General features: G+C 54.9%; 1 protein-coding gene across 1 annotated transcript in view; it reads left to right on the forward strand.

Annotated features, from left to right (window-relative positions):
• The first annotated feature begins 10,267 nt into the window (after positions 1-10,267).
• The window catches only part of LOC141980414 (scavenger receptor cysteine-rich domain-containing protein DMBT1-like), a 111,958-nt gene continuing 105,299 nt past the window's right edge, over positions 10,268-16,926 (forward strand). Inside the window, 1 exon segment of the mRNA XM_074941647.1 lies at positions 10,268-10,305. Within this exon segment, the coding sequence (XP_074797748.1) occupies positions 10,268-10,305 (38 nt within the window).

Consider the following 16,926-nt stretch of genomic DNA (forward strand, 5'->3'; position numbering starts at 1 on the left):
TGTGAGCCCAGCAATGCCCCAGGGCCAGAGAAACTGGGAAACAATCACAATGCCCAGGCCTGGCTCCCAAAGCACAGGGGGAATTTGTGGGTCTCGTTGCTTAGCCATGTGGTTAAGCATCAAACCAACCCCCTCCTGTGGGGTCTGTAATTATTGCTCTCCCCATTGTAAAGATAGGGAGATGGAGATAGAATTAAATTGGCCAAGGTCACGCAGTGAGTTAGAATCCACCAGCTCCCTGCTCTATCCACCAATGTTTGGACTTTCTCGCTTTTATTAAACTGTTTTTATTATTGGACTCTTTTCTCTATTTATAAACAGGACGAAGCCATGACTGGACTGTCAGACTGGAGAATGGGACACGGCTCCCTTCACCTGGACTCTGGATTTCTCCTTACTTCAGAGAAACTTGTTAGTGGTCAAATGAACCACATTCAAATGACTACAGATTATGAACCGTTTGTTGTTGTGGCCTTGGAAAATCCCCCCAGACTTTTCCCCTGAGTCAGGAATGACGATTTCTAGGTTCACTCTCATTTGTTTCAGTTTGATGTTAGCATCTATTGCAACTAATTGGTCAGAACCTCTCACTTCCGAAAGTCCCAGATGTGTGTCTCAGTTTCCCCACCTAGCTCCCTTCTTGGTACCTTTGATTTTCCTCAGAGTCTCCTTTAGAGCACTGGTTTGTTGGTACCAAGAACCAAGTCTGATTTCCAGGTCAGCAGACGTGTCCTCCAGTTGCTAAAACTTCCCTTTTTCACATCTAGAAAGAAATCATTTTTTTCCCATTCATCATTATTTCTTTGATTGCCATATTTTACTCTGAATTTCTTCGCAGTGAGAAATGCTGAATTGAGGGGCCAGGACAATGAATTTCTGTGTATCCAGCCACAGAATAACTCCAGCTCCAGCAATGGCTGGGCAAGCTTCCCTGAGGTGTCCCGTCAATGTGCTTCAGCCCTGATTGACTGAGACCGGCTCTGGGGACTGGACAGGAGTTCAGTCCCTGTAGGCAATTCACTCCTTGGCCTCCATGCTTTGACCACTAGATTCCAATGTTCCTGCTGGTCTTTGTTCTGTGGACATCTGCCCACTTGCAACTGGACTGAGATCAACTTCTCTCAAACTAGCTCATTCCTTACCAGTCTCTGAATGGTCATCGCGTCATACAGACTTCTCTTCACTCCTGCCTTGGGCAGAAGAGAACCCCAGTGCCCTGGAGGTGACAGGCCCGGACTGTATCCCCAGAGTCCCGCGGGGGGCATCGTCCCTACCCTAAGGCTGTGGCTGCCCTGGGGAGCTTACAGTGGCCTCGCAGCACCCATGCAGCTGCCCCACTGGAAGCTCTCTAGGGTAGCCGCTGGAAGCCTACGGGAGGGAGCTCTTCACCCCCAGCCAGCAGCCGTAGCCATGTTGGCAGCAGAAACTCTCCCAGCGACATAGCACTATCCACACCAGCATTTAGGTCGGTGTAACTTGTCTCACTTGGGGGGTGGCTTCTTCCCACCCCTGAGTGACACACGTTCTACTGACACAAGGGGGAGTGTAGACGCAGCCTTAGCAGAGAAGCGATTTAGAAAACAGGTTTTGTTTTGTAGGAAATGCAGGAACCCCGGGTTTGTAATAAACCAAAGAAGATTCTGACCCCACCAGTCACCTTCCCCACTTTGCACTTCTCCCTGGGATAGTTGTTTTGTCTCAGCCTGTGCCCAGTATCATGCCATGTGAAGGGGAAGGAGCCATGCACCTGTCTAGGGTGCTTCTGACATCCTAGAGGAGAGAAAGGAAAAAAGATGCTCAGTCCCATATGCTACTCACACAGGGGGTGGGAACTTTCGTGGTAATTTCAATAGAATCAAGGGGCTCCAAAAGAGTCAAAGGTGCTAATGTGACCCTGTCACTGTCCAACATTAAACAGGTGAAACAAGGCTGGCAGTTTGGGCTGCTGGACAGAACAAACCTTCAGGCTGAAAAGCCAACAACCTTTCTCTCAATTTCAGCAAAAACAAAATTAAACAAACCCCCACAAAAACAGGCACCTGAAAAAGTACTGCCCCTGATTTCACCTTTCCAAGGTCTTCTCCACACTCTCTCCCGCCCCGAGTGAGAATCCGACACCTTGACCAACAAAATTCAGACCCGAATGCAGCTCTCCCTCTGCAGGCAGGATGTTGGAGAAAAACACAGGTGAAAAAAACCTCCAGGGTCAGCTGCAAACGGAGCCTTGGCAAGGACTTGGTGGAAATTTGAATCCGGGATCTCTTTCATGGTAAAGGAGACTCATGCCCGAGTCCAACAAATCCTTTGGGAACTCGAAGGAAAGCCGCATTCCACAGGAGTTTCCAAAGACAAACCACTAGCCACACACACAGGCAGAAGAAGCCTGAAAATGGGAAGGTACAGCAGCAAACACACCCTGGGGGAGGGCTTGTGTGGGAGCTGCAGTCAGCTCCTCTGACACCCAAAGTGAGAATCAGATCCTTACAGCAACAAGCTACATTTGCCCAGTGCTGACGCTGTCAGGCCTCAGAATTTTGGGCCAGAAACCAACAGCCAAATCTAGATGTAAAACTGAACCACTTGCAAATGGCCCTTCTAGCGTGTCACCAGACCGTAGGCGACTGTCTGGGGGTGAGCTGTGGGCTCCCGAGAGGTAGAATCCAGGGCCTGCATCTTCGCTTCCCACGGCGAGATATTTTGAGCCCCCAACAATTAGGGGAAGAACAGGGAGATGAAAAGCCAAAGAAAGTTTCAAGAGTTCTCCTTCCTGGCTGAGCTGGGGGCACTGTCCAGGTCACGGATGGTCATTCTAGGGAGGGATGTGGGTCTGGTCCACTTTGTGGGGGTTGTTCTGGGGAAGGATATGGGTCTCATATATTTGGAGGATTGGCCCAGAGCCCAGTCTTTTGGGGGCACAGCTGGTGGTCCTCATCCTAGTCTGTCTGCCTCTCTTCTGGCAGAGAAGGTCAAGCCAGGCGAGTATGGATAATGATTGGTTAGTCTTTAAGGTGCCACAAGTCCTCCTCATTATCTTTTCCTGACTGATTGTGCTGGGGGCTCTGCCTGGCTCCAGCACTCCGGTCCCTCAGCTACCAAGGCCACCTGGGAACCTTGATCGATTCCAGCTTCAAGGAGTGCTGAGATCCATCTGTCTCTTTCTGTGTCTCTGTCTCTCTCTAGGTATAGCCTCCTGAGACCCTGCCTTATGTGATCAGTTATAGTTTGCTAGCCCTAACTTTAGAAATCAAATTGAAGTTAGATTTAATCTTGGAACGGTTTTGTTTGTTTGGCTCCCCTTGTAAGGTTACTACCTGGAAATAAATAACTTTCATGGTTCAGCTGATTGCTCTCCCTCCCCCCCTCACCCCCATGGGTGTTTTTGGCTTCTCCATTCGCTCTGCAGCAATGCTCCTTGTACCGAAGCGAAAGATCCCTGCAGCCCCAAAAATCCTGTGGGGTTTGCTCATCAAGTGGGTTACGAGCAGACTGTTTGTGGGGTGAAGGTGGGGACAGGGATGTGCTGAACCTGGGGCAGAGGAGGGTGGCAGATTAAGGTGTTGCTCAGCCCAGCCCGCAGAGGCCAAGGACATATTAGGGGACCAGCTTTAAATTGCTGTTCAATCCAGCCGACCGAGTCCCGGGACACATAAGGGGTCAGCTTGCGAGTGCTGATTCCCCAGTCCTCTCTGACATGCTATGTTAATGTATGTGTGTGTGTGTGTGTGTGTGTTCATCAGATTTGGGGGCTGGAAGACCCCAGCCCTGGGGAACCTAGGTCCTGCAGGATAGCTCCATTGGGAGGGAACTTGCAGAAGGAAGGAGTAGCGCTCCATAGGAAAACACAAGTTACAAAAGCAGTACATTGACAGAATTGCAGAATCTCCCCCACACCCAGAAGAGTAACCCTAATAAACCCCCCCTTCCTCAGACATTCTTGTTAAACCCTGGATTTGTGCTGCAAATGGCCCACCTTGATTATCATACACATTGTAAGGAGAGTGATCACTTTGGATAAGCTATTACCAACAGGATAGTGGGTTTGTGGGGGGGTCGGGGGGGAGAAAACCTGGATTTGTGCTGGAAATGGCCTACCTTGATTATCATACACATTGTAAGGAGAGTGATCACTTTAGATAAGCTATTACCAACAGGAGAGTGGGGGGGGGGGAACCTGGATTTGTGCTAGAAATGGCCCACCTTGACTATCATACACATTGTAAGGAGAGTGATCACTTTAGATAAGCTATTACCAGCAGGAGAGTGGGGTGGGGGGAGAGAAAACCTTTTGTAGTGATAAACACCATTTTTTTTCATGGTTTGTGTATATAAAAACATCTTGTGTATTTTCCACAGTATGCATCCGATGAAGTGAGCTGTAGCTCATGAAAGCTTATGCTCAAATAAATTGGTTAGTCTCTAAGGTGCCACAAGTACTCCTTTTCTTTTTCCTAATAAATGGGCGTACCCCAAGGTAAAGGGCAATTCTGGTAACAGCTCATTTGGGGCTTGTTTGGAAGGGGGATTGACGTCATTCTTGCAACAAGGAACCTGCTATGGCCAAAAACACTTTAGCCCTGTGCGCCCTTCCAGACAAGTCTTATGTCCCAAATACTTTGGGTCTTCCGGGATAAGTCCCTGAATAATCAAGGATCTTTACCAAAAATGTAGCCACATCTAAAAAGGAAGAAAGATTATCGTTGTGTAGACCATGAAACAAGCCCTGCAACTTTTTGACACGTATCCCGACAGTCCACAGGGTGCACGTCAAGGAACATTCAAAACGAGAACGGCGTTCTCTTTGGGGAGACTAACCCCCATTGCGCTGACCAGGAGAAGGGGGAAGTGGGAACCTGCAGCGCCATCTAGCGGTCAAAGGAGAAATCGCTGGCTTCAGGACCTGTGTGCGCCCTCGGTTCGGTTCACGTGCAAAGCTGTGTCACGCCAGGTTGGGAAAACGGGGTTCTGCTGCACGACATCATCCTCTGGAATGACTCAACCCGATAGGACACCTCCTACGATACACTGCTACGAGTGACACTCTCAAACAGGTCTCCACAGATCCCCAGCCGCCCCCCACCAGGAGGGATTGTTCTCCCCAACTGACAGAGGGAGAAACGAAGGCTGAGAAAGGCAAAGGGCCTTGTCTTACATCACACAACCTGTCGGGATAGAGTTGGGAACAGGATCCGGGTGTCCTGACTTTCAAACTAACCATCAGTCTGGAGTTTCACACACTGAATGATCAGAATAAAGGGACCTGCAATGAGCTACAGACCAACAACTATTCACAGTGATTCTTCAGCAAGTGTTTTAGAAGCACGAGAACACCAGCGAGAACCAGGGACGGCTCAGAGACAATCAGCAGCGAGAAGGAGAACAATTCACCAAGCAGATGCTTGGTTCTGGCTTATTTGCTGGGCCTTAAAAGAGAACAACAAAGTCCTGAATCTCCTCCCTGCCACGAGACCCCCTGCTCAGCCAATCAGCGTGGAGACTCTGGCAGTGGGCTGAGGGTTCCCCGGATGGCCCAGGGATGGCTCAGGTCACCGGTCAGGATCACTCTCAGAGCACGCTTCCTGCCCCATCTCTTTGGGAGGCCTCCCACCATGAGGGCGACAGAGCAGCCCCCTCTTCGCCAGTGGAGGGAGGGAAGCAGGAAAAGGGAAACCAAAAAAGACAAACCCCAAGGACTCGAAGGGACAAAGGCCTAGCTGGGGGAAAATTGTTCCACCTTAACCTCGTGTTTTCTGTGCCTAGAATTTGGCCAGCACCGGGTGGATCAGGCTGCCTAGGTACCAAACCTCTCTGGGGCTCTTACCTTCTCCACGGGGATGTCTGTCTTCTCGCTCAATTAGCAGTGGGAAAGGAGAAAACTCCAGAGAGGCTCCACCTCGCGCTCACATACGAGACCCTGAATTCTCTCTCAGTCCTCAAGGAGACACCTCAAGAAGGAGACTCCCTGCAGCAAAGCCCCGGGGGTCTCTGAGGTCCCCCTGCCCTGCAGCCTGTCCTCCCTGGCTGTTGTCATGGACTCTCTGTGAGGTCACCGCCTCCCAACCTCCTTTGACCAATCAGCTGAGTGCTGCAAAAGGCCCTTTGTGATGTCACTGCCACACCCACCCCTGCCCTGCAGGGCTCATGTCCTGCCCCGAGCCGGCTCCTCTGCATGTTTGAGCTCCTCCCCCTGGGTCACCCCCACACACTCAGTGGTCGGGCAAGGGTTCAAGCAGGCGACACGTGGAACCATCACAGGAAGCTCAATGTGCCGCACTCGGTTTTGCAGAGATTTGGAGACTTGAAGGCCAGAAGAGGCTGTTAGATCATCTCATCTGGCTCCCCTACACATCACAGGCCTCCTGTATGGCGCAGTAGTGAGTTTTGGACCAAAGCAGATTCTAGAAAGGCATCTCATCAAGGGATGGAGGAAGCACCACTTCCCTTGGTAGTCTGGAGGAAATTGATGCTGTGGGGGGCAGGGAATTGACCCCAAGGCCATACTTCTGAGTCTGTACTGTTGGGGACACTGGGCATGGCCACTAGGTAACTCGAGGGGATGGAAGACCACGAGTGTCGATGAAGCTCCCTCGCACTAGACCCAAGTGTCCTTGGCCCCCCTGCCCGGAGGCACTCGCAACAGTCATGATGGGGATTTCACAACAATATGTTGCAAAGTCAGACTGCCTGAAACTAAACAAGGCCAAACAGGGCAGATATGGCAGAACAATGCTAAACAAAGCAGCTTTATATCTATAGTTTAATAGATGGTACAGAGAACAAGGGAACTAGCTGGAAACTGGATTGGCTGGCTAGATGGATACTTAGGGCAGCTTGCTATTGGATAAGTATGCTGAAGAAAGGATGTATAAAAGCCTGTATAACTTCCTGCTCTGGGTGCAGGATTGGAGATTCTATTCTCCCTGGACCTTCTTTGAAGCTTCAAATAAACTTTTCTGCTTCTCCGCCCCGTTGTGATTATTGGGTGACGCACACCGGGCAACGAACCCCTGCTGTTGCTTGCCTCTGGCACTGAGTGCCGGCAACAGTACCATAACACACATACACAACAGCACTGCGCGAAGTATGTACACATCACCTTAACTCTGATGTTTCCTAACGTTTAAAGGCCTGGTCTCTAGGGTGTTCTTTGTGCTTCTAGATCTATTTTGGGGAGAGATGCACTAATTTATTTCAGAGTGGTAGCCGTGTTAGTCTGAATCAGCAAAAAAAAAACCCAAAAAACCAGGAGTACTTTTTGGACCTTAGAGACTAACAAATGTATTTGGGCATAAGCTTTCGTGGGCTAAAACCCACTTCATCGGATGCATCCACTGGAAAATACAGTTGGAAGATATATATACACACAGAGAACATGAACAAATGGGGGTTGCCATACCAACTCTAACAGACTAATCAATTAAGGTGGGCTAGTCTCAGCAGGAGGAAAAAAACCTTTTGTAGTGATAATCAGGAGGGCCCATTTCAAACAGTTGACCTGAAGGTGTGAGCAACAGTAGGGGGGAAATTAGCATGGGGAAATAGTTTTTACTTTGTGTAATAACCCATCCACTCCCAGTCTTTATTGAAGCCTCATTTAATAGTGTCCAGTTTGCAAATTAATTCCAATTCTGCAGTTTCTTGTTGGAGTCTGTTTTTGAAGTTTTTTGTTGGAGGATTGCGACTTTTAGGTCTGAAATTGAGTGACCAGGGAGGCTGAAGTGTTCTCCGACTGGATTTTGAATGTTATAATTCTTGATGTCTGATGTGTGTCCATTTATTCTTTGTGTAGAGATTGTTCGGTTTGGCCAATGTACATGGCAGACCGCCCCGACACCTATCCACCCCCCAGCCCTTGACCACCCCCCCAACTCCCCTGCCCTCTATCCCACCCCAGACGTTCAAAGGTGGAAATGGCATCCGGGCGGTGGTCGTGCCAGACGTCCACCAGGGAGTGGTGTTCAACTATCTCCCAGAGGACGTCCGCGGTGGCCGGGCACTGCTCGGTCCCCGAGCTGTCTCGCTCCTCGAGGGTGGTGTTGAAGTCCCCGCCCAGGACCAGGCACTCATGAGGATCCAAGGTGCCGAGGAAGGCAGACGCCCGCTGATAGAATTGCAGCCACTCCGGGCCTGATGTCAGGGCATAGATGTTAACGAGGTTGACCACGAGCCCCTCCATACGGACCCGGAAGTGCAGCAGGCGGCCCGGCACAGCCTCGGCGACCCCCAGCACCTCGGGCCGTAGGTCGGGGGAGAACAGGGTCGCCACTCCAGCCGTACGAACTGTGAGATGGCTACAATAGACCCTGTCCCCGCAATCCAGCCGTCAGCTGTCTTCGGCGGTCGGATCCGTATGGGTCTCCTGCAGGAAAACCACAGAGTACCCCCACTCCCGAAGGAAGGAGAGAACCTGGGTCCTGCGGAGACCCATCCTACAGCCCCGGGTGTTCAATGTTGCGATGGTGAGAGGTGCCATGAGGAGAGCTGGGGGGGATCCTCGCCGGCAGGGATGCTCGTGGCTCCCAACGGGCTGCACAACAGTCCGTGACCTACCCCGTAGATGAGTAAGGAGTCACGGACGAGGCGGACCCGCTGGTAGGCCGCGGCGGCCTGCTTCCCGGTCCTTTTACCCTCCCTCGCGGCTCGGAGGATTTGATGAAAGTCGTCCCATCGCTGGAGAGCAAGCTGGACCTTGTTGCAGGAGCCAAGGACATCTTCTAAAAACTCCAGCAACTCCTCTCGCAGCGCATGGGGGGGTTGGGTTACAGTCTCCTGATTATTCCCTGACAGGGCCCTTGGTACAGCCCCGTGGCCCACCGAGAAGGGCAGACAGGGTGCAGACCCCCGACGGGGCGCCTGATGGGCTGGCGCCACTAGGCCCGCCTCGAATCCTGGGGCAATAGGGGGTGGCGGAGGGAGGATAGCAGCCCCTAGTGGGTCGGGACAGGGAAACACAAAGGCCGCTCCCTGGGGGTCATCTGCTGGAAAAGGGAAGGAGACAGCCCCAGGGGCGGCAATAACATCACGGGAGGTGGACAGGACAGGGACAGAGTCAGGGTCGGGGCAGAGGTGAGATTCTGGGCTTCGGGAGGCAAGCAGCTGGATGGTGGCGCTTCCCGATGAGGCTCAAGGGTTGGGGGGTGGAGAGGGGGCTCTCAGCGATGCCGGGCGCAGGCTCCATGGTGGGTTTGGCAGCCATGGCATCAGGAGGTGGACTATCTTCTGTAGGGCTCCCGCCCGGGAAGGAGGTCAATTGCTCCACACCAACGTGGGATGCCCCTGGTGGCTCAGGTCCCGGCCGTGTGGCACTGGCTGTTGCCTGAACAGGCTCGGTGGCCATCAGCGGGGTGCCTTCTGGGGCCGGGTTGATGGAGGAGTCCAGGGGCTCCTCGGACGTGGGAGCGGAAGCAACGGTTAGGGGAAGGAAGCATGGGAAAAAGGGGGCTGGAGTGAGGTTGCCCAGATCGAGGCCCGCTGGCATAGGGTCGTCCTCCCCCTGGGTGACCGGGGTCAGACCTAGGGCCTCGATCTCCTCGTATATGGAGGGGAGATCGCTTTCCGCCACCCCGGGGTTCTCCCCGCTGGCACCCGATGCGACGGTTGCCTCGGGGCTCATAGAGGTTTCAGACAGTACCAGGGCAACAGGGGCTCCCTCGGGGGCCTCGGAGGGGAGGGACTTCCGTGGAGGGGAAATACTGCCTTCCAGTGCTGCCACGTCTTCCCCAGCTGGCACCGGTGGATGGAATACACCTGTGGGCAAAGCGGAAGGCTCAGCATCAGTGCCTCCCTAGGGGGTCCTGGATGCCCCTCCTTGCCGGGCCAAGGGGCAGTCCCTCTGGACGGGCCCCATCGCCCGGCAGAGGTAGCACCAGGTCCCCCCCCGTGGAATAATGCACCCGGTAATGGGCCCCCTGGTAGGGGACCAGGAAGGACCCCTTGAGCGCCTCTCCGCCACGCGCCGCTGGCGGCAGTTGAAGCTGCACCTGCCGGTGGAACGAGAGGACGTGACGGAGAGCGGGGTCTTTGCAGCCCAACGGGAGAGGGCTGATGACCGAGATGGGTTTCCCCAGGATGGAGAGGGCGGGTAACAGGGCGGCATTGGGAAGGAAGGGAGGGACGGAGGTCAGGACCAGGCGGACGCCCAGGTCCTCTAGTGGCTCCAGGGGGACGAACACCCCCCCACACTGCCAGGCCCCTCTCCACCGCCTCCTGGGTGGTGGCCTCCGATGCTAAGAAGAAGACGTACTTGCCATACATTTTGGAGGCCACCACAATGGCCGTGGGCTCCACCGCCCTCGCCAACACCCGCACGTAGGTCTCCATGTGGGGCGAGGCGGGCACCAAGAGGCAACGGATGCCGTGCTTCCTGGTCATGGTGGGAAAGGGGCCCCAGCCACTATAGATGGTAGCGGAGGTGGTGGGCGGGAGAAATGACGTAGTGGCAGGCGGGGGAGCTGCCGCCACCTGGGCATACGCCCTGGGGGCTGGGGGAGAGGCACCCGCAGACCTGGTGGAGGGAACAGCGGGGAGGGATGCCACGGCCGGTGGTTGGGGCAGCCCCTGCCATGGAGGGACTGGTCTTTTTAGCGGGGCCCTTCCCCTTCTTCTTCCCCTGGCCTTTCCCGCCGGCTGGGGGGCTCGTCCAGAATCTGAGGGGGGGAGGGACGCGGCAGCAGCGGAGGTCACCGCGGGGGCGGTGGCAGGTGGTTCGGCTGCGGCAGTTGAGGTAGAGGCTTGGGGGGGTGACAGAGGGGCCGGCGGGGGAGGGGTAACTGGGGCTGCTGGAAGGGCCCCACCCGTCTCGTCCCCCGCCATCGTGAGCAGGGAGGGAAGGGGAGACACTAGAAGGAGGAGGGGAAAGGGGAAGCAGGTCAACCACTCCTCCCCGCTAGGCTGCAGGCAGGGAAGGAGGGCGCTAAAAGGGGTGGGCTGGACGGGGGGACAAAACAGGGGTTAGGGGTCAGTCACCGACATGGGTCCAAGACCGAATGGGGCCTAGAGTTACTGCCAGATCCCTACAGAGATGTGAGATGCAGACAGGAGCGGGAGGGTCCCTGCTATTACAGCCCATGCTCCCCCCATTTCTGACCCTTCTCCCAGATCTCCATGTGTTTGACTTACCTGTGGGCTTTGGTCTTCTGCCCCCTTCGAACCTAGTTTAAAGCCCTCCTCAGTTGGTTAGCCAGTCTGTTTCCAAATATGTTCTTCCCCTTCCTTGATAGGTGGACCCCATCTCTGCTTAGCACCCTTCTTCCTAGAACAGCATCCCATGGTCAAGGAAGCTGAGGCCCTCCTGGTGACATAGTCTTCGCAGCCATGCATTCACCTCCAGGATGCCTCTGTCTCTGCCCAGGCCCCTACCCTTGACTGGAAGGATCAAAGAGAACACCACCTGCGCTCCCAACTCCTTCACCTGTACTCCCAGACCCCTGTAGTCACTTTTGATCTGCTGAGGGTCATACCTCGCAGTATCATTAGTGCCCACATGGATGAGTAGCAGGGGTAGTAGTCAGAGAGCCGAATAATCCTCAACAATCCCTCCGTAACATCTCGGATGTGGGTCCCTGGCAGGCAGCATACCTCCCGGGATGCCATGTCAGGCCAACAGATGGGTGCCTCCGTCCCCCTTAGAAGAGAGTCTCCAACCACCACTACCCTACTTTTCCTCCTCAGGAGTGGTGGCTGAAGACCTCCCAGCCTTGGGGGTACAAGGCTTCTCCTCCTCCACCTTAGGGGGTGATTCTGCATGGCTTGTTGCCAGGGCAGCATATTGGTTTTCCATCACCATGGTGAGTGGGTTGGGAGTAGGGGTGGAGCATGGCCTGCTGCCAGAAGTAACCAGCTGCCAGGGTCCTCCCTCTGAGAGAGCCATAGCCTCCTCCCCCAGTGGTGTGACAGCAGTCCTCTGTACCTGGATAGCTTCCCCTGCCTTGGATGTCTCCACATCTATACTCTTGAGGAATTCCTAATGGGCATGGATGCTCCTCAGCCTAGCCACTTCCTCCTGTAACTCTCCCACCTGCTTCCTGAGAGATTCCACCAGCAGGCACCTTTCGCACTGGATGGTCTCCCCAGCCTAGTTTTCTGTGAGTGGGAAATGCAGGCCACAATCTCTGCAAACCCACATCAGGATGGGAGTAGAGGCATCCATGGTCAGGCTCACTGTCTCGCTACAGGCACAAGTGGGGGAGACAGGATCGGTGTTGGCACAGGCAAGAAGGCCCTTCCTAAGCCTAGTCACTATCTCAAGACTCCCTTCTACAGACTCCCTCACAAACTGCCCTGTTTGTGGTCCCCGGGTCGCTTAGCCTCTGGCTTTTAAGGCCTCCTCTGCTGGTCAGTCCTACCCCCTCGTTAATCACACAGGGGGAGGGTGATTGAGGCTCATCAAGGGTGATCAAGGGAATAAAGGCTCAAACAGTCCCCAGACACACAATCCCAACTGACCCAATAACTGAAATAAACCTGAAAGGGAAAGAAAGACTCAAACAAACAGTCAAGCAAATTCAATACTCAAACTCACTCACCCCAAAGTTCGTACTCGCACCTTGTTCTGCCACAGTCCATTGTCTTTGCTGATGGGCCATCAGCACTATTTAGCTTCTTTATGTTGTACCTGAAATGCTAGCTGTGGGTATTTTCCAGAGTGAGCACATTTGAAATACAGGTACATAGTCAGTATTCATAACTTCATGTACAAAAATAATACATGCATGCATATAGGATAATCATATTAATCAAATCATAACTTTTCCAATGACACCTGTGATACAGCATGGCCAGAGGGCAGCAGGAGACTGGTTTTTTTTTTTTTTTTTTGAAGCAGAAAAAAAATTTTATTTGTGTAACACTTACAAGGAATCACCAAAAAGAATAAAGCAAAACTATGCAACAAAACAAAAGCAAACACAAGGTATAACACAGCAGGCTTCAGGAGGGAGAAGTGTTCAGGCTAGCCTGGGCCCAGACGGGGGGCTTCCTTGACACTCGTGGTCTTCCACCCTCCTGAGTTACCTGGTGGCCTAGAGCGGGGGGGGCTTCCCCGACACTCGTGGTCTTCCACCCCCCTCGAGTTACCTAGTGCCACGCCCAGTGTCACCGATTATCCCTCTCCTGAGAGTGCCCAACAAGACGGGCACGGCTGCGGGGTGGGCGGTTTGGGGGTGGGAGGGACGTACACCACGTGTGATAGGACCCCTCCTAGGTGACAGTGATGATGGGTATCCACAGCGGCAAAGGCTGGGGCTGGGGTCTCTCGCTCTTCCCCTCAATCAAAGGGTCAGATGGAGCGAACCGGATGGGGTCACCAAGCAGAGAACCTCGGACAGTGCCCACCGCTCCTCGAAGGCGTCAAGGGAGTCGGTGGACGCCGCCCAGAGGAACTCCGCCCGGATACGTGAATGTACTGAGGATCGGAAAATGGCCCTACAATCGCAGGATGCTTCATTAGCCAACTGCCCCTCTCTGGTTTTATAAATGGCTGTTTTAGCTAGGGCTAGGAGGAGGTTAACCAGGAGATCTCACGATTTTGTGGGGCCATGGATGGGGAGCGTGTAGATAAAAAGGTGAGGGGAAAAGTGTAGCCAAAAGTGTAATAAAATATTTGTGAAGAGCCGGAAAAGGGGCTGCAGCCTGGCACACTCTAAATATACGTGCGCCAGGGTTTCCCTCACATTGCAAAAAGGACAAGTATCCGGGATGGGGATGAACCGTGTCAAAAACATGCCCGCGCTCACAGCTCTGTGAAGAAGCTGCCAACTAATGTCCCCGACGGGCCTCGGGACCAAGGTGGAATACAGGCTGGCCCACCGGGGTTGCTCACCCTCTAAAGGTGGCAGGAGGTCCCGCCACTTTGTATCGGGGCGGGACACCAGGGTGTGGGCATGAAGGATGTGAAGCGTGAGTGTGTGTAGATATTTCCGTGGCGTGATTTGGAAGCTGACCGGCTGCAGTTCATGCAGCTGGCTTGCAGTGAAAGGGTGAGGGGTTTGTTGGGATCTACGGGGTAAGGGCCCAATTGAAAGGTCCGACGGGCCTGGGGTAGAGGGTGGGCGGGGTGTGCCCTCGCGCAGGGCTCGGTTGAGATAAGTCCGAGCAGCGGGCATCAAAGCGGCCTTCACCTCCTGAAGTACGCGCCAGGGGGTACGAGGTCTGGAGAGCCCCATGCACCGAGCGAGCGTCAGGGAATCCAGCCAGTCTCCCCGGTCGTAGTCCAGGAGGTCTCTGACTCTCGTGACTTCCGCCAGGACCAAACTCTGGCGCACCGAGTGGGACTCCGCCACCTGCACACGGAGCTGGGGGTTATGTAGCAGGGGCTCCGTGAGGAGATCTGCTCCCACGGTGGCCGCCACGGACCTGGTCGTTGAAAACAGTTTCCAGGTCCGGAGGAGGTCCTGGTAGAAGACCGGCAGCCCAGAGAGGTCTCGCGGAAAACCTCTCGGACAAAGATAAAAGAGCTGGCGGTCGTATTGGAGCCCTTGGAAGCGGCGCAGGAAGGCGTGCGCCAATATGCTCCACGTCGAACTACCTGCACTATAAAGGAGCCTCTAAAGGGCCTGGAGGCGGAAGACACGTACCTGAGTGTGCAGACACTTCAGGCCCTGCCCTCCTTCCTTTAGGGGTAGATGAAGAACCCCAACAGGGGCCCAGTGCATTCCTGACCAAAAGAACTGTAGAATCGATGTCCGGAGGTCTGTCAGGAAACCCGGGGCTGGGACCAGGGTGTTGAGCCGGTACCAGAGCGTGGACAGGACTAGTTGGTTAAGCACCAGTGCTCTCCCTTGGAGGGAGAGACATCGGAGTAGTCCCGTCCATTTCCGGAGCCGCTCTATCACCCCGCCTTCTAAATTTTGCCAGTTCTCCGGCGGAGAAGGGTGCGTGGCAGAAAGGTAAACGCCTATGTAGAGCAGTGGACCCGCGCTCCACTGGATGGTCTGAAGCGCGGGTGGGAGGGAGCTCACCCGCCGCCAGTCCCCCACCACCAAGCCAGAGCTCTTGACCCAGTTGACTCGGGCGGAGGAGGCTGCCGAATAGATGGCCTGGCAAGCCTCCACCCGCGCCAAGTCCCCCCGGTCCTGGACCACGAGGAGCATGTCATCGGCGTACGCCGACAGGACCAGCCGCAGCTCCGGCTCCCGCAGCACCAACCCTGTCAACCTCCTGCGGAAGAGACAGAGGAAGGGCTCAATCGCCAGAGCGTACAGCTGGCCCGAGAGGGGGCACCCCGCCGTACTCCTCGCCTGAAGCTGACCGGTTCGGTCAGGGTCCAGTTGAGCCAAACCAGACACTCCACGGAAGCATACAGCACCTGGAGAAAACTCACAAACTGAGGTCCGAATCCAAACGCCTGCAGAGTGCCCAGGAGGTACCCATCGTCCACTCTATCGAACGCCTTCTCCTGATCAAGAGACAGGAGGGCGAACGACAGACCATCTCTACGCCCGAGTTCCAAAAGATCTCGGACTAGAAATAGGTTGTTAAAAATGCTGCGACCCGGGACAGTATAGGTCTGGTCTGGGTGGATCACGTCCGCCATCACAGACCCTAGCCACAGCAAGATTGCTTTCGCTACGATTTTGTAATCCGTGCTAAGGAGCGAGACGGGACGCCAATTTCATAAATCGCGGAGGTCCCCCTTCTTTGGCAACAAGGCGAGCACCACTCGCCTGCACGAAAGAGGGAGGACCCCGCCCTGCAAAGACTCAGCCCAGAGAGTGGCTAGGTCTGGGCCAAGGATGTCCCAGAATGCACGGTAGAACTCCATGGTCAGCCCGTCCATGCCCGGAGATTTATTGGTGGGCATGCGACGGAGGGCTTCCGAGAACTCGGCCAGGGTGAGAGGCAGCTCTATCCGGTCTCGGTCACCCATGCTGACCGTGGGGAAGTTCCTCCCAGAGCACCCTGCAAGCGCCAGGATCGGTTGGATCTGGGGAGAAAAGGCTTGTGTAGAAGTCACGGGCCCTGCCACACATCTCCACCGGATCCGTGAGGGGGGCGCCGTCTTCTGCTAGAAGGCAGGTGACGTGTTTCTTGGCCCCCCTCATTTTCTCCAGGGCGTAGAAGAAACGGGAGCCGCGATCCATCTCCCGAAGGAGGCGGATGCAGGATCGAACAAAGGCACCTCGGGCCCCATGGTCCTCGAGGGCCCGGAGCTCCTTCCGCTTCTCCCGGCACGCTCCGCAGAGGAACGGGTCCTCGGGGCTGGTGGCCAGACGCCTCTCCATCTCTAAGACCTCCCGTTCCAACTGCTCTATCGCTGCATTTCTCCGTATGCTGGCGCCCCAGGTGTAGTCACGGCAGAAGAGCTTGTCACTCACCTTCCCTAGATCCCACCATCGCCGCGCCGAGGGAAAGGCACGCCGCTGCTCTCACCAGGCCAGCCAAAACTCCCGGAAGGACGTCACGAAGCCCTCATCCTCCAACAGGCTGTTGTTAAAGTGCCAATAGGCCGGCCCTGGCCTCTCTGCACGGAGGGAGGCTGTTATGGTGGCTAGATGATGGTCGGAGAATGGGGCCGGCCGAATGTTGGAGGAGTGGACCTGTGAAAGATGGAAACGGGATAAATAAATACGGTCCAACCGAGAGTGGTGTGACCGATGGGCCTCCACCCGGACAAAGGTGAACGTGGAAGTGTCATCTGGGTGGTGGTCACGCCAGACGTCTACTAGGGAGTGATGTTCAACTATTTCTCGGAGAATGTTCGCAGTGGCCGGGCTCAGCTCGGCCCCTGAGCGGTCCTGTTCCTCAAGGGTGGTGTTAAAGTCCCCTCCCAGGACTAAGCGCTCGTGAGAATCTAGGGTGCTGAGGAAGTCGGACACCCGCTGATAGAATTGCGGCTGCTTCGGGCTCGTTGTCGGGGCATAGATGTTGACGAGGTTGACCACGAGCCCCTCCATACAGACTCGAAGATGCAGCAGGTGGCCCGGCATGGCC

The sequence above is a fragment of the Natator depressus genome, unplaced genomic scaffold (assembly GCF_965152275.1).
Source record: "Natator depressus isolate rNatDep1 unplaced genomic scaffold, rNatDep2.hap1 scaffold_35, whole genome shotgun sequence".
Lineage (NCBI taxonomy): Eukaryota > Metazoa > Chordata > Testudines > Cheloniidae > Natator > Natator depressus.